The 14,945-nt window shown below is 43.5% G+C and overlaps 1 protein-coding gene across 1 annotated transcript; it reads left to right on the top strand.

The window, feature by feature from the left end:
• Positions 1 to 12,739: 12,739 nt before the first annotated feature.
• On the top strand, positions 12,740 to 14,054 carry LOC307096041 (EOLA-like protein; the record flags this gene model as incomplete). The annotated part of the gene is given in 3 exon segments (XM_079765630.1): positions 12,740 to 12,766; positions 12,770 to 12,965; positions 13,846 to 14,054. Coding segments are annotated over 3 exon segments (432 nt in total).
• Positions 14,055 to 14,945: the final 891 nt, after the last annotated feature.

Raw genomic sequence — 14,945 nt, 5'->3', positions numbered from 1 at the left:
ATTTTTGTCCAGTCTCATCCTGCACCCCCCATACCCCTTTCCCCCTAAGAATTATCAGTCCACTTCCTTTCTATGCCCTTGATTCTATTATATCTATTCACCAGTTTATTCTGTTCCTCAGATTTTTAATTAACTTGATTTTTAGGTTAACTTGTTGATAGATATGTATTTTTGTTCATAATTTTTATCTTTACTTTTTTCTACTTCCTCCTCTTAAAAAATACCTTTCAGCATTTCATATAATACTGGTTTGAACTCCTTTAGCTTTTTCTTATCTGTGAAGCTCTTTATCTGACCTTCCATTCTGAATGATAACTTTGCTGGGTAGAGTAATCTTGGTTGTAGGTTCTTGCTATTCATCACTTTGAATATTTCTTGCCACTCCCGTCTGGCCTGCATAGTTTCTCTTGAGAAATCAGCTGACAATCATATGGGTACTCCCTTGTACGTAATTAACCATTTTTCTCTTGCTGCTTTTAATATTCTCTCTTTGTCTTTTGCACTTGACATTTTAATTATGATGTGTCTTGGTGTGGTCCTCTTTGGATTCCCTTTGTTTGGGGTTCTGTGCACTTCCTAGACTTGTAAGTCTATTTCTTTCACCAGGTGGGGGAAGTTTTCTGTCATTATTTCTTCAAATAGGTTTTCAGTATTTTGCTCTCTCTCTTCTTCTGGCACCCCCATAATTCTGATGTTGGTACGCTTGAAGTTGTCCCAGAGGCTTCTTACACTATCTTCAATTTTTTGGATTCTTTTTGCTTTTTGCTTTTCTGGTTCAGTGTTTTTTACTTCTTTGTATTTCAAATCTTTGACTTGATTCTTGCATTCCTATAGTTTGCTGTTGGGTCTCTGTATAATATTTTTATTTCAGTCAGTGTATGTTTAATTTCTAGTTGGTCCTTTTTCATATCCTCGAGGGTCTTACAAAATTTATCGGCCTTTTCTAGGAAATTCTTGATAAACCTTATAACTGTGGTTTTGAATTCTATATCCAATTGTTTGTTATCCTCCATTTCTTTCGTTTGTGATCTATTTCTTTGTCTCCGTATTTTCACTACTTCCCTGAGTTGGTAGGGCAGCTTTGTGTGCTAGATTTCCTATATGGCTCAGTGGGTCGGCTGCCCCAGTTACCTGAGGTGGAAACTCTTGGTACACACCTTTGTGGACTGTGAGTACAGACTTGTTGTAGATAAGTCTTGATTGTTGTTGGTATCACTGGGAGGAATTGACCTCCAGGCCAATTGGCTGTGAGTATCAGTTGAGACAGAAAGTTACCTACAAAGGAACCCCGATCAGACTAGTGACTGATTTCTCAACAGAAACTCATCAGGCCAGAAGGGAATGGAATGAAATACACAAAGCCATGCAAAGGAAGGGTCTGGATCCAAGAATACTGTACCCAGCAAGGCTATCATTCAAAATTGAAGGTGAAATCAGGAGCTTCACAGACAAAAAAGGACTAAGGGAATTTATTACCACCAAACCAGCAATGCAAGAAATGCTAAAGGGTCTGCTGTAAAAAAAAGAAATAGGAAGTGAAGAAGGAACACAGGGGTAAAGAATAAAAATGGCGACAAATAAGTACCTATCAATAATAACTGTAAATGTAAATGGATTAAATGCCACAATCAAAAGAAATAGGGTAACGGATTGGATAAGAAAACACGACCCATATATCTGCTGTCTATAAGAAACCCACCTCAGAAAAAAAGATGCATACAGACTGAGGGTGAAGGGATAGAAAAAGGTTTTTCAGGCGAATGGAAATGAAAAAAAAACCTGGGGTAGCAATACTTATATTTGACAAATTAGATCTCAAACTGAAGGACATAACAAGAGATAAGGAAGGCCACTTCATAATACTAAAGGGGGCAATCCAACAAGAAGAAATAACTCTGGTAAACATATATGCACCCAATACAGGAGCACCCAAATACATAAAAAGGACTCCTGGAGGATATCAAGGGAGAGATTGAAAGCAATACAATCATAGGAGGAGACTTTAATACCCCACTATCACCATTGGACAAATCCTCTAAAGAAATAATCAGAAAAGAAACATCAATCCTAAATGACTCACTGGACCAAATGGAATTAATTGACATTTTCAGAACATTCCACCCCAAAGCTACAGAATATACATTCTTCTCAAGTGCACATGGGTCATTTTCAAAGATATACCATATGTTGGGTTATAGGCAAGGTCTCTTCAAATTCAAGAAGATAGAAATCATATCAAGTATCTTCTCAGATCACAGTGGCATAAAACTGGAAATCAACTACAATAAAAACAATCCAAAGAAATCAAACATATGGAGACTAAACAGCATGCTATTAAACAATGACTGGGTTACCAGAGAGATCAAAGAAGAAATAAAAAACATCATGGCAACAAATGACAATGAAAAACACAACAATCCAAAATCTATGGCACACAGCGAAAGCAGTCTTGAGAGGGAAGTTCATAGCTCTACAAGCCTACAGCAAAAAACAAGAAACAATGGTAATAAATTACCTAACCCTACAACTCAAAGTGTTAGAAAGAGAGCAACAAGAAAAGCCCAGTGTAAGCAGAAGGAAGGAAATAATAAAGATCAGAGTGGAGATAAATGACTTTGAGACCAAAAAAACAATACAAATGATCAACAAAACCAAGAGCTGGTTCTTTGAAAGGATAATCAAGATTGATGAACCTCTAGCCAGGCTCAACAAGAAGCAAAGAGAAAGGACCCAAATAAACAAAATCAGAAATGACAGAGGAGAAATAACAACAGAACCCACTGAAATACAAAGGATTGTTAAAAAATACTATGAACAACTTTATTCCAACAAACTGGACAACCTGGAGGAAATGGACATATTCCTAGAAAAATATAACCTTCCAAAACTCAATCAGGAAGAATCTAAACATCTCAATAGGCTGATAACTATGAAGAAATTGAAGCAGTCATCAAAAAGCTTCCAGCAAACAAAAGCCCAGGGCAAGACGGCTTCACAGGGGAGTTTTACCAAACATTCAAGGAAGAACTGAAACCTATCCTCTTCAGACTATTCCAAAAATTCAAGAGGAAGGAACACTTCCAAGCTCATTCTATGAAGCCAGCATCACCCTAATGCCAAAACCAGATAAAGACAACAAAATGAAAGAGAATTACAGGCCAATATCCCTCATGAACATAGATGCCAAAATCCTCAACAAAATTCTAGCAAATCGGATCCAGCAGGATATCAGAAAGATCATACACCATGACCAAGTAGGCTTTATCCTGGGGGATGCAAGGATGGTACAATATCCACAAATCGATAAGTGTGATACATCACATAAACAAATTGAGAGATAAAAATCACATAGTCATATCAATTGATGCAGAAAAAGCATTTGACAAAATCCAACACCCTTGCTTGATAAAAACTCTCAGCAAGGTAGGAATAGAAGGATCATACCTCAACATAATAAAAGCCATATATGGTAAACCCACAGCCAACATCATACTCAATGGACAAAAACTAAAACCATTTCCCCTAAGAACAGGAACAAGACAGGGATGCCCACTCCTGTTCGACATAGTACTGGAAGTATTAGCCATTGCAATTAGACAAGATGAAGAAATAAAAGGTGTCTAAATTGGAAAAGAACAAGTAAAGCTGTTCTTATTTGCAGATGACATGATATTGTACATAAAAACCCGAAAGACTCCATCAAAAAACTACTAGACTTAATAAATGAATTCGGCAATGTAGCAGGATACAATATTAACGCCAAGAAATCTATGGCATTTCTATACACCAATAGTGAACTTACAGAAAGAGAGACTAAAAAAGCAATCACATTTACCATTGCACCAAAAAAATTAAGATACCTAGGAATAAACTTAACTAAGGAGGTAAAAGACCTATATGCAGAAAACTACAGGACACTGAAAAAAGAGATAGAGGAAGATGTAAACAGATGGAAGAACATACCATGTTCATGGATTGGTAGAATCAACATCATTAAAATGTCCATACTACCCAAAGCAATCCATAGATTCAATGCACTCCCCATTAAAATACCAAAGGCATATTTCACAGACCTAGAAAGAACTCTACAAAAATTCATCTGGAATCAAAAAAGACCCCGAATAGCCACAGAAATCCTGAGAAAGAAGAATAAAGTAGGAGGGATCTCAATACCAGATTTCAAGCTGTACTACAAAGCCACTGTTCTCAAAACAGCCTAGTACTGGCATAAGAACAGACATATAGATCAATGGAATAGAATAGAGAACCCAGAAATTCACCCAAGCCACTATGCTCAATTAATATTTGACAAAGGAGGCATGAACATACAATGGAGTCAAGACAGTTTCTTCAATAAATGGCATTGGGAAAATTGGACAGATACATGCAAAAAAAAAAATGAAACTAGACCACCAACTTACACCATACACAAAAATAAACTCAAAATGGATACAGGACTTAAACATAAGACAAGAAACCATAAAAATACTAGAGGAATCCACAGGCAGCGAAATCTCAGACATATGCCGAAGCAATGTCTTCACCGATACTGCTCCTAGGGCATGGAAACTAAAGAGAAAATAAACAAATGGGACTACATAAAAATAAAAAGCTTTTGCACAGCAAAAGAAACCATCAACAAAACAACAAGAAAACCCACTGTATGGGAGAACATATTTGCAAATGTTATCACTGATAAAGGTTTAATCTCCAACATCAACAGGCAACTTATACAACTTAATAGAAGGAAGATAAATGATCCAATAAAAAATGGGAAACGAACCTAAATAGAATCTTTTCGAAAGAAGAGAGAAGGAAGGCCAAGAGACACATGAAAACATGCTCAAAGTCACTAATTATCCAAGAGATGCAAATCAAAACGACAATGCGGTACCATCTCACACTTGTCAGAATGACTATCATCAACAAATCAACAAACGACAAGGGTTGGCGAGAACGTGCAGAAAAAGGATCTCTCGTGCACTGCTGGTGGGAATGCAGACTGGTACAGCCACTGTGGAAAACAGTATGGAGTTTCCTCAAAAAACTGAAAATGGAACTCCCATTTGACCCAATAATCCCACTCCTAGGAATATATCCTAAGAAACTAGAAACACCAATCAGAAAGGATATATGCACCCCTATGTTCATAGCAGCACAATTTACAATAGCTAAGATTTGGAATCAGCCTAGGTGCCTGTCAGCAGATGACTGGATCAGAAAACTATGGTACATCTACACAATGGAATTCTATGCTGCAATAAAAAAGAAGGAATTCTTACCATTTGCAGCAACCTGGATGGAACTGGAGAACATTATGTTAAGTGAAATAAGCCAGGCAATGAAAGAAAATACCACATGATCTCACTCATTTGTGGATAATAAAGAACATTATAAACTGATGAACAAAAAGATAGATACAGAGACAGTAAAGTATCAAACAGACTGTCAAATTACAGCGGGAAGGCTGGGGAGTGTTGGGGAAGGAGGGAAATAGATCAACCAAAGGACTTGTATGCATGCATATAAGCATAACCTATGGACGCAAAACACTGGGGGGTGAGGCCGTGTATGGGAGTGGGGAGGGGAGGGCAATAGTAATATATGTACACATATAATACCTTAAAAAAAACGGAGGAAAAAAATACCACGTGTGGGCGCACACATACAGTGCCATTGAAACTTTGTGGCCCATGTGCAGAAGTCGGTTTTCGGCTCTCAAAAGAAATTTCAATTGTTGTACTGTTGATATTTGGCTCTGTTGACTAATAAGTTTGCCGACCACTGTCCTAGGATAACCAGTTAGTGTGGAGTGCCCATTCAAGATTTGTAGCAAGGAATCTCCTCCCATTTCGTTCATCCCCACATCCAGTCCAATTAGCAAGTCCTATCAGTTCTACCTTCAAAACATATCCAAAACCTGTCCACACCTCTCCAGCTCCATGATTACCACCCTGGACCAAACCACCATCATCTCTATTATCACAATAGTATCTGTATGAGTTTCCTAGGGCTGCCATTAAAAAAATAAGACAAAGTGAATGGTTTAAAACAACAGAAATTCATTTTCTCACAGTTTGGAGGCTAAAAGTCTAAAATCAAGGTTTCTTCAGGACCACACTCTCTGAAAACTCTAGGGCAAAGTCATTATTTGCTTCTTCCATTTCCGGTGGCTTTAAGTGTTCCTTGGCTTGTGGCAGCATCACTTCAATCTCTGCTTCCCTCCGTCTTTACATGACTTTCTCCTCTTCTCTTTCCTTTTTAAAAACACTTGTCTTTGTATTTAGGCCCACCCAGGAAATCCAGGATTGTCTTCATTTTTGAGATCCTTGACTTAGTTAATCCTCAAAGATCCTTTGTTCAAATAAGATCACATTCACTGGTCCCAGGCAGACATATTTAGGTGGGGATGGGGCACCATTTAACTCCCAACAGCATCCAGACTGGTCTCTCTGTTTCTATTTCTGCCTCCTCCACTGGTCCTTTTCTACAACCATCAGAGTTACAGTTACCCTGGCTTGCATATCCCCACAAGTTCTCTACTCAGTTCTCTCAGTTTATCTACCAACCTGTCCATGTCTATCACACTCCAGCCACATGGTCCTTCTATTCCTAAATACACCAAGCTTCCCTCCACATGGGACCTTTGCACCTATTGGTCCCTCTGCCTGGAATGCCTTTCTATATACTCTCAGTGCTGGATTCTTCTCAGCATTCAGATCTCAGTTTAAAGGGCATCTTGTTGAGGACATTTCTGACCATCCAATCTACTTACCCTCTACTGCCTCACTATGTTTTTTTCTCCATTTAGGACTTTCCTTCCCCCCACCCCAAGCTTATTGTTGTCTGTGCAGTCTTGTATCTGTCTTATTCACTGATGTTTCTCTGGCATATAGAACAGTGACTGACACACATTAGGTGCACAATAAATATTTGGAGGGGTGAACAAATGCACAGGAATAAAGATTGGGCAAGGCCTTCATTCCTGAGTAGACACAGGATTAATTTTCTGAAGTTTTTATACCTTTCAAAGAAACTAGGACATTTGAGAAATTATTTAAGTCTTGGGAATGTTTAGAATAGAGATGACTCTGAAAGCAAGTGGCCATCTCTTTCAAATATCTGAGGGTCTCACCTCATAACCCAATTGTGGTAATTTGTAAAATCACACTAGCTTGTGTGTTCAATTTGTTCTATGAACTTGGGCAGGTTCCGTTGTCTCCCTGGGTATGTTTCCACACTTAGAGATGAAGGGATTGGATCAAATCCTCAAGTTATTCCTAGTGCCAACACTAAGTTCAGCCAAATGGTTCTAATCTAGGGTTCTGGAGCTAGACTGCCTGTGTTTAAACCTGGCCACTGACACTTTCTTACTACATTATCTCAAAGCTACTTACCTCCTCTGAGCCCTAGTCTATACATCAGGAAAATGGGTATAATAATAAAACTTTCCTTGGAAGGTGACTGCAAGGATCAAGTGAGATGCCCCATAGCAGGGGAAGCAGCTGTCCCAGTGCCTGAAATTTGGTCAGTGCTCAATGAGTCTTAGCTATTATCATCTTATTATTATGCACACTTGGCTGTCCTTAAGTGCTCCTAACACTAACAGTATCACTAAAAATGCTGACAAACCTAAAACCCGAAGTTGCTATGCAGAAGGAACAACCTCTCTTCATAAATCCTTTGAGAAGGACCCAATCAAAACTGATTTCATTTTTCACAGTGGAAGGACTTCGGGATTAGAGAGCCCACCAGATACAGCTCTCCTGAGGTCTAGAGTAATGTGGCTGGTAAGAGGAGACTGTTTTCTCAGCATCTGGATACTTGGCTGGATTCTGCTTTCCTGGTGAGGCTATTTATTAATACATAATTGATTATTCTAATCAAGATACTTAAGTTTTCAAACTGTTAAATATAAATAGGTTAGAACAGTGTGAAAGTGTGGCTGAATGGAATTAAATTAGAGCAGGCTTTCCTGGGATGAGTCTAAAATAAACATGCAGCTAGTGTGCAGAAATAGCAGTAATAGAAACCTCAGGCTCTGACTGAAACAGACCAAGACATACAAAAAGGCACATTTCCAGGGAAGGGCTACACATGGTCCTCCAAGTAATTGCTTTTCAAGATCTGGAGGCTTCCAACAAACCCAGAAACCTGGGCCAGAATGATATCTCTACAAGTCTAGAGAATGCCAGAAATGGATGTGACAATGAAATGCAATAAGGGCACCCATGGAAATTTAACCTGAGTATCGCTAGGGACATTCTGTAGCTCTGGGTAGTAGACCAAGAGGAATCCTTTCTTTATGGGGGTTCTTGGACCATCCTTTTGTGAAGCTGAATTATCAAGATTAGGACTCAAGAAGAAGTTGGAGAGCTTAAATCTACCTTGAAGTTGGTTGGGGTGAGAAACATACAGGAAACTGGAGACCAAGGCATGTGAAACAGAAGTAGGTGGCCCTGAGCAAAGACATCCTGGGAGTGCTGTACCATTGGTGATTACTCAAAATCCCTCCCCTTCCCATTTCTTCTAGTGGACACCAAGTAAGGTGCTGCATTTCAATCTCTTCTGTTGTTAGGGAAACTTGGTGGCAAAATTTGGAAAGCATCAGCATGTTGGGATAAAAGGTGGTTTTTGCCATCAGGTAAACTTGAATTTCTATTTTGGTTCTATTATGTGTTGAATTCTGTCCCTCCGGCAAATTCATATGTTGAAGTACTAAGCTCAATCCCCTAGAATGTGATCTTATTTGGAAATGGGGCTGTTGCAGATTTAATTAGATAAGTTAGGATGAGGTTATAGTGTAATAAGGTGGATCCCTAATCCAACACAACTGATTTTCTTATCATCAGGGGAAATTTGGACACAGACACACACACTCAGGGAGAAGACAGCCTTGTGAACATGAAGGCAGAGATCAGGAGGATGTTTCTATAAGCCAACGAGCACCAAAGATTGTCAGCAAAACACCAGAGGTTGAGGGAGAGACCTGGAACAAACCCTGACAATACCTTGATTTCAGACTTCTAGTCTCCAGAACTGGGAGACAATACATTTCTATTGTTTACAGTTTGTGGAACATGCTTACAGTATCCTTAGAAAACTAATAAAACCTCCCTCCATAGCTTGACCTCTATTAAGAACATTGGGACCTTGAGCAGGTGATGCTAATACTTGGAGATGATGATGCCTGCCTTAGAAACTGGTGTGAGGATAAGTGACTAAACAAGGAAAGCAGGTTCTGTTCAGACTGCTGCCTGGGGCTATGAACCAGACAACCTCCCCATATTGATACTCTGGAGTCAGCATGGACAAGTGATCAGAATGGGATATCAGGCTGAGTCAGTCTACCTGTTGGGGTCATGGAGAGGCCAGACCAGTGAAGGCTTACCCACATGGAGGGAAGAAAGAAGGTGCTTATCCAAGTTTGGAAGCAATGAATTGGCACTCAGTGTCCAATATAGAACCTTCCTAAGCCCTTAGACCCCTGCCTACTCTCCTCCTCAAAACCCCAGAGGCCCCTGGTATTCTCCTATAGCTGGTAAGAAAATAGTGGAAATCGTGGTGGCAATTTGCTCAGCCCAGTACCTGACATAACATAACATAAGCTTAGTAACACCCATGGCCCCACCAGACAACAAAAGAAAAAGCTAGGACTAGGCTCTCAAAACAGTGCTTCCCAGAACAGCAGGTACTTCCAATCAAGTCCATGGCCCAGGCAGGGGTCTGAGCAAGATCTGCTTCCCTTCCTAGTTTCTTGTGCTCACATCAGTCTCCAAGGCAGGCATAACCATTCCCAAGTGGTATAATCACCTGCTCAAAGTCCTAGCGATCTCATCAACAGGGAGGTCAAGCTATGGAGGGAAGTGGGATGGGACTGCAAGTCCATCTGATGCCAAAGGCCACCTCTTTTTCCGCCAGCATGCCCTTGCTTCTTAAGTTTTCCCACTGGGTCTCCTTAACAGCTAAAGAGAATGAGGCACAAACCCAAGGATGGTCTGGGGCAGTCCCAAGTTGCTCTTCTGATACTTTATGTTACAGCTCAAAAATATATAGGAAGCTTGCATTCAAAGGCATACTACATCCACATTTGATTAAATATGATAAAATAATCTGTTACCACTTAAAGTAACTATTTCCCTCTAGTCTTGAAGTAAAATTGACCATCTGGGAAGACAGGTCATAGGCAGGCTGTACAGATCCCAGCTGGAGAGGCCTGGCATCTTACCAGGCTGACATTCAATATTAACAAGTGCTCACCCCTTTGGAATAGGAGATGCCTCCTTGCACATTGACCTTAGGGTGCAGACCAAGAGGGTTATGGCTCCCCCAGAACTCCTGAGGTTGCTCACCACCACCACCCCTACAGAGATGGTACCAGTTCCTCCAGCATGCACCATGCTGTCCTTGACAAGCCCTGTGTACGCTCCCTGCCTCTGTGAGAGTTGAAGGCCTTGCATACCTCACCCCGGCTGAGGGATCTGTGGGAAGGAAAGAAAGTGTGACTGTCTCACTGAAGGGGAATTCCCTCTAACTCCATATGCCCATGTCCATGACTGGGGAAGGTGGCTATTATGAATACTTGTGTCCCTCCCCCTCCCATCTAAATTCATATGTTGAAGTCCTACCTCCAATGCAATGGTATTAGGAAATAGGGTCTAGGGGATAATTAGGATAAATGAGGTCATGAGGGTGGAGCATCATGAATGGAATTACTGCTCTTATAAGAGTGACAAGACATCTTGTCTCCACTCTCTGCTCTCTACTATATGAAGATACAATGTAGAGGTGGTTGTCTACAACCTGGAAGAGTATTGTCACCAGAACAGGACCATGCTAACATCTTGATCTCAGACTTTCTGGGGGAGCCATAACCCTCTTGGTCTGCACCCTAAGGTCAATGTGCAAGGAGGCATCTCCTATTCCAAAGGGGTGAGCACTTGTTAATATTGAATGTCAGCCTGGTAAGATGCCAGGCCTCTCCACATTTGAGAAATAAGTTTCTGTTGTTGATACCCCACCCCTAGGTGTATAGTACTAGGTCTGTTGACTAATGAGTTTGCCGACCACTGGCCTATACTGAGGTCTGAGAGAGAATCTGTCCATCCCTGTCTCCAGCTTCTGGTGGTTTTCAGGCAAGCTTTGGCACCCCTTCGCTTGTAGGTCTCAGCCTTCATCTTTACAAGGTGTTCTCATGCGTGTATGTCTGTCTGTAAATTCCCTCTTTAGGTGAGGACACAGGTCATTGGAGGAGGGTCTCATTTTAACTTGATTACCTCTTTAAAGTCCTTTTATTTATGTATAAGGTCCTGGGGTGAGCAAGAGGTGTGGTTCAGACCCCCGGGATAGGAGACCCAGCTAGAGAGAAAGGGAGTGAATGCAGAGGAGCTGGGCACAGGGACTGTCAGGACACTGCCTTGGGAAGAGAGTAAACAGGTGGCAGCTTTTGTCCTCGGAGCCTTGTCATTGAGAGTGGGTGTGTTTCATTAACACGAAGACATAATAGTTGATATCAGGTTTATGTCCTTTAAGGACAGGAGGGGAGAGACAAGCAGAGTGGGGGTGCTCATGTGGAGTGCGGTACTGAGGCTCAGGCCTTATGATGATGATGTGTAGCCACCGGTTCTGACTGTCCTGTTAGGGACCAGGTACTCACAGCCCTGCGGAGACTGAGCTCTGCCAGGTACTAGGTCCGGGCTGAATCTTCAGGCTGGATTTCTGCTCCTGTCACAGCACAGCTCTGACCTCCAACGAGGAGGAAGGGCCCCATTCCTCAGGTACAAGGAAAAGAGGCAAGAACAGGGGGTGAGGCAGTCAGGGCCCCAAGATCGTGGGCCATCTTTTCATCCCTAGGTGCCACCTTCTCAACTGTAGAATGGGGTGACAGTGGCACTGTCCTACCCAGTTATTTGAGGATTGAATTCTAGGATCCCTGGATCATGCCCATCCCAGGGCCTGATATAGGCATGGTGTGTGGGTACTGGTGCCAATTGTTCCTGTTCCTGTTATTCCTTTCTCTAGGCTGCAGTGGGGCCAGGTGTGCCTGCTGAGAGCGGATAGCAGTGGTGTAGCCAGGGGATGGAGGAGGGTGGCACCCAAAGTGGTCGAGTCTAGACACCTGGCAGGATGATCTGAGTTCATACTATGTCCCAGTTCCCAGCTGAGGTTATATTATAAGGATTTACAATCAGGAACCCTGGGAGAAGGACAAGGGTTCTTGGGGACCTCTCTGGAGTTGGGATGAAAGGACGAGGTTAGCTGACTGTACTGGGGTGGGTGGGGGTGGTGAGAAGAAGCAAAGCCCAGGAAGGTCAGTGCTGGGAGAGGACTAGAACCCACACACCCAGTGTGAAGCCAAAGCGCCCTTTCTCCCTCCTCTGTGCTCCCCTGGCCTCAGTGACCTCCTTTGTGGAACTGACCACATCCTGTGCTGAGTGCCTCTCCTTACCTGTCTCCACCTTCTTCCTTGAGCCCCCCAAAGACTCCATCTGATGGACGAGGCATCTGCATCGCCAGCCCTTTCCATTGGGCCTGGCCGCTGGCTGCGTGGGGATAGGAAGAAGGAGCCAACACTCTCTGCTCTCCCATCATCCCTGTCAGTGGGGTTCCAGGGCCCCAGGGGACATTGGGGAGAGATCAGCCCACATGCATGAACATGGAGGGCTGATGCATGATGCTTATTGACATTCACACTTGTGGGTTTCCCCAGGCCACATGAGGCCCAAGGATCTCTAGGGAGATGGAGTTCTCCTGCCTCTCCTTCCCGTAGCTTTATGCAGGCTTTGTCTTAAATGCTGTCAAGACTCGAGACTCATTGGCAACCCTAGTGAGCAGTCAGGGGAACTGTACCATCGCCATCCACATTGCTCACAGGGACTGGGAAGACACCCTCTGGTGGGAGCTGCTTCTGGAGAGGCTGGGGTGGAACCCCAGGCAGATTCAGGCCCTGCTCCTGGAAGGGAGAAGTATGGATGAGGATTGATCGCTGGCAAGGTGTGACACCCTGAGCGCAACTCACACTCCTCCAAGAGTACCCCCAGGGCCTAGCTCAAGAGTTTGGGGCTTGTTTTCTTTTGAACTTGTGATGGTGGGGATGTGGTTTCTGTAAGCAGCACACCTTCAAAGGAGCAGCATGGGGCCCAGGCTGGGGTTCCGTGGGCCGAGTTCCTACAACCTGGGTGAACCCTTCTGTCCACACTGGACCTCAGTTTCCGTTTGTGACCTGAGAGGCAGCGACAGGTCCAAGTCTGCATGTGCTGTCGCCTGTGTTTATGTATGAGTGTTTATGTGTGTACATGCATGTGTGTTTATGTGTGTACACGCATGTGTGTGTGCATGACAGACCAGGGGAGGCTGCACAGCACACAGAGAGGTTCGGGTAGTCTCCAAACTCAGGCTGTCTGCCTGACTTCACACACCTGCCCCACCCCCACTGCCCATGGCATCTTGGGCACATTCGCTCACCCCTCAGTGGTTGAGGTCCCACACCAGCTCCTTTCACCTGGTGAAGAGCTTGGGACCTGATTGCCTGTGGGTTCCCCACAGCAGTCAGGGCCCTTCTGACCTCTGCGTGCTGCTCACAGCAGTCGGGTTGGGACCTGCCCATTAGTGGACCAGGCTCTGTCTTCTTCATTTCCCTCTCTCCCATGGCCTCACCCAGAATTCCCTGAACAGACTTTGACACATCAGAAGTGCTCAGTCAGAGGGACCCAGCTCACTCTGTGTCCCTTTGGTGAAATCAGCTTAGCCTCTTGTGGGCGTAACTTTGAAGAACCGTTTTCTCTCACAGGAAGCCTTTGGTTTATGGAAGGAAAAACATCTCAGTGCTTCTCTCGTGGTACACAGGGCTCCCTGACATTGGGGCAACTCTGCAGTGCCCAGAAAACGTGGCTCCTGAGAAGGTTGTGGAACTGGAAAAGCAGGCTGTATTGACCCACCTGAAGCAGAAGTACCCAACTGCACTTTCAAACCCCAGGTGGTTACTGGAGCGCATACCCAGGAAAGGGGGAAAGGCTATCTTCCAGGTAGGCATCCCACAGCACCTGATCCCCTAGGGGCAGGAGGACTCCATAGGAAGGTTACCTAGAATCCAGCTGAATCATGACTATCAACGGGCCATCATGCCATGGATGTAGAACTGAATTGGCTCCGCCATGGAGAGCACTACCCCCCATCTGCTGTTCACGTAAACAGATTTCTGTGCCCAGGTGTAGGCAACTGTCCCCGTGAGATGCTTCTCTGGGCTCATTGACTGTCTCAAGGACTCTGACTTTAGGGAAAAGGGAAAGCTGCCAGGAAATATCTTGGTGCTATCACTCTTTTTGGTCCTGCTCATTCCTGGGTTTTACAGAGAAAAATGTTTTAGGAGAACTGGTTATTGTTTGGGACTTCCATCTCTTTGTTCTGGTCAAACTCACAGAACGCTTCAGCAGCACCCAGGGGACCTTGTGGGAGGTCTGAGAGTGGGCACTGAATGATTGCCAGAGGGTGACAAGCCAGGCATGGCCTCATTCACGGTGAAAGGGACATCAGACTTTGAAAGAAAGCACCTGTCTCTCCTGGCAAGTGACTGGTCTATTGTAAAAGTGTACCTTGGCTTATGAAGGCTTGTGTTACACATGTCACATAGCTATCTCATGACCCAAGGACGGATCTGAAATACAGCTCTGATGGAAAAGTGATGGGTAGAGTTTTTTGTTTTCATGTGTGGGCAATCTTTAACCCTTTGCACTCGCTTGCTTTTTTCTCGATTCCTTTATTCTAATGCTAACTGTGTCGAGTCACACTAGACATCCGAGTGCAAAAGGTTAATATATTTGGGTCCCTTCTAGCAGGGTTACTAATGGTTGTTAGCTGTGAGGATGATGGGCTTTCTCCCAGGCGTTGACTGGAATGGCCCATCTTCTGAGCCAGACTGGCTCTGTCATACACCACTTAGCAGATGG

Source organism: Cnephaeus nilssonii, assembly GCF_951640355.1.
Source record: "Cnephaeus nilssonii genome assembly, chromosome: X".
Classification (NCBI taxonomy): Eukaryota; Metazoa; Chordata; class Mammalia; order Chiroptera; family Vespertilionidae; genus Cnephaeus; species Cnephaeus nilssonii.
The sequence above is the reverse complement of the archived record's forward strand: the minus strand, read 5'-3'. Positions and strand labels throughout refer to the sequence as shown.